A 3,110-nucleotide genomic window follows, 5' to 3' on the forward strand; every position below is an offset into this window, starting at 1 on the left:
TAGTATTCATAATCAAATTAATTGTGATGGTATTTTTTAACGTTATATACAGAATAATCATGATACTCTATTTTCACAAATGTAAATGAACTGTCACATAATTAGGGCAATTTATCATTACAATCAAATATGATGTTTCTTGAATCTATATCTGGGCTAGAAACCAGGTCTATCACCTACCAGGTATATAACCTTTTACATATTGCTTAAACTCTTCTTATCTGGAAATGGGAATAAAATTTAAATGAAAGCATACATGAAATGTTATCAGGAAAACAATTGATTCATAATCAGTGACCGACTCATTTAGATATGTTAGTTATATTATTATGTAACTTTCTAATCATTTGGTTTCCCTATATTCCTGTTCTGTCCAATATATGCCATGATTCAGAAATTACAATCCCTACACTTTCTGAATCTTCCTTGACACATGCATCCAGTTACTTCCATGTTAAGGAAAATATCCATCCTTAGAGACACTGAATGTGAAATGGCCAAAATAACCAGAAACTTTAGGCATGAAACTTCAGAGACAGATGAAGAGGCTAAAATGTGCTTCATCATTGTAATTCAATATTGAAGCCCAGTCTGCTATACATATTCCAATCCTCATTTCATTGGACTTAAGGTTATTGTTTCTGATCACAAAAGTCCATAATCTACAAATATCTATAATAATAAGGGGATTGTTTGAGGGACAATGTCAATTTTGTTTCTACAAAGAAGAACACAAACAAAAGAAAGAATATGCCCATTAGGGGAGCAGTATGACTTCTAAAATGTTTTTCTAATAGTCTTAATAAAGGGAACAAGTGTAATCAGCAAATTTCAGTATGGGAGTAGGGTGGGGATCAGCCAGTGCAGAAGAAGTATGTACAGCAAAGGAAAAATCTTGAGCCAAAGCTTAAATGAAGTATATTGCCTATAAAGTGAACTTAACCAGGAGCAAAACATAATATTGTTTGACTAATTGGATACGTGGGAGGAAGTGATGGAAGCTCAGACCACAGGTTGCAATCCAATTGTTGTAATTCTTGCTGGTCAGATCAGGAGTATACACAAATTCTGTGGCATGTGGGAAGTCATAAATCGTGCAATGATTTGTTTAATTTCTGACAGACTGTCATCAGGATCACTCTTTTCATCATTCTGAATGAGTCTCATTATGTGAGTAAATATCCTTTTGATTATTACACAACAACAATCAACACATTTTTCCAAATGTCAGTTTTCCTATTCTCAAAGCCACACTCTGTAACTTGGTATGTCCCAAACCCATTATGGCTAAAATTTAAAAGTAAAAGAAAAAAAAAAGGAAAGAAAAAGAATAGATTTTCTATTCAAAAACTCATATCATCCCTCTTGCCTTACTCTATTTCTTGTCTTAGGACTGCATTATTTCTTCCTAAGTCCTCCAAACTCATGGCTTATATACATTATTATTTTTCTAATTTTTTTAATTTCAGAATATTATGGGAGTACAAATCTTCAGGTTGCATATATTGCCTTTGCCCCACCTGAGTCAGAGCTGCATTCTTTAATTTTCAATTGATATCACTTTCTTCTCAATGGAAGATTATATGATTTTTATATATTTAACTCTAGCTTTGATATTAAATATTTTTCTTCACTTAGCATTTACACATCAGTAACATTTCAAATTGCATTGCAATGCAAATTATATCAATAAATATATCAATGGCAATGTACTAGTAAAAGTTATTAAGGCTGCTTTGTACATGGATAAAAAGTTTCACGTTCAGTGCATCTCAATGAGGAGAACACCACACTTGTTTTAGCTTTCACTGTTTATTTAGGTGGTATTTTTTTCAAGGTAGAGTAACTCTGTAGTAATATCTGACTCTCTGTCGGATAATGAAATAATTTCTATCTAAACATTTATAGGCATTGTAATTACTCCATTGCTAAGAATTTCTCTGTGTTTTAACTCAGAAGAGATTTATTTTGTTTGTTTTAGAGGAAAAATTCATGAAGCGAGAACTGAAACATCTGACCCTTGTTATGTCAGGATACAATAAGACTGATGCCCGTCCATCAACCTTCATTCTCATTGGCATTCCTGGTTTGGAGACTGTCCACATCTGGATCTCCATCCCCTTTTGTGTGGTCTACCTTTTGGCCCTCCTGGGAAACTGTTCTCTTCTGTTTATCATCAAGACAGACTCCAGCCTTCATGAGCCAATGTACCTCTTCCTTTGCATGCTGGCTGTGGCTGACCTTGTTGTGTGTACTACAGCTGTGCCCAAACTTCTCAGCCTCTTCTGGTTCCATGATGGAGAGATTCGCTTTGAAGCCTGCCTCACACAAGTGTTCCTGATTCACTCTTTCTCCACCATGGAGTCTGGCTTCTTCCTGGCCATGGCTTTTGACAGATATGTGGCCATTTGTAAACCATTAAGACATTCAGCTATTCTGACACATGCTGTCATCGGGGGAATGGGCCTAGCAATTGTACTCAGGGGCATAGCACTTCTCAGTCCTCACCCCTTCCTGCTATATTGGCTTCCCTACTGTAGAACTAACATAGTTTCTCATACCTACTGTGAATTCATGGCCCTCATCAAGATTGCCTGTGCGGAGACAAGAATCTGTAAAGCCTACAGCCTCATTGTTGCCTTCCTTACCGGGGGGGTGGACTTTATATTAATCATTTGTTCTTACATTCTCATACTGCACACCGTCTTTCAACTCCCATCCAAAGAAGCCCGGCTCAAGTCCTTAGGTACCTGTGGCTCCCATGTCTGCATCATCTTAGTGTCCTATACTCCAGCCTTCTTCTCTTTTCTCACCCACAGGTTTGGACACCATGTGGCTCCCCATGTCCACATATTCATAGCCAACATTTATCTTCTTGTCCCACCCATGATGAATCCCATTATCTATGGGGTAAAGACCAAGAGGATATGGGACAGGTTTCTTAAATTCTTCAGTTTTCCAAATCCTCTAGACTAAATTACTTTTATTGGTGAGTAACATTTGAACAAAGCATATATCTATCTTAGAATATGTGATTCTTCATTAAAATCTTCTTTTAATGATAAAATAGCTCCAGTTATTTTGTGGGAAGTAACTTATTCAAACATAAT

At 36.2% G+C, this 3,110-nt stretch overlaps 1 protein-coding gene across 1 annotated transcript; it reads left to right on the top strand.

Annotated features, from left to right (window-relative positions):
• Positions 1-1,992: 1,992 nt before the first annotated feature.
• Positions 1,993-2,976, top strand: LOC105811357 (olfactory receptor 52D1-like). Its single transcript, XM_012645540.1, has one exon. It carries the CDS (start codon positions 1,993-1,995, stop codon positions 2,974-2,976), a length of 984 nt encoding a protein of 327 aa, XP_012500994.1.
• The last annotated feature ends 134 nt before the right edge of the window (positions 2,977-3,110 follow it).

The sequence above is a fragment of the Propithecus coquereli genome, unplaced genomic scaffold (genome assembly GCF_000956105.1).
Source record: "Propithecus coquereli isolate 6110/MARCELLA unplaced genomic scaffold, Pcoq_1.0 Scaffold235, whole genome shotgun sequence".
Lineage (NCBI taxonomy): Eukaryota > Metazoa > Chordata > Mammalia > Primates > Indriidae > Propithecus > Propithecus coquereli.

Excerpts from the sequence above, each read along its gene's own strand:
- LOC105811357 (XM_012645540.1), top strand. The coding sequence starts at position 1,993 with ATGAAGCGAGAACTGAAACATCTGACCCTTGTTATGTCAGGATACAAT.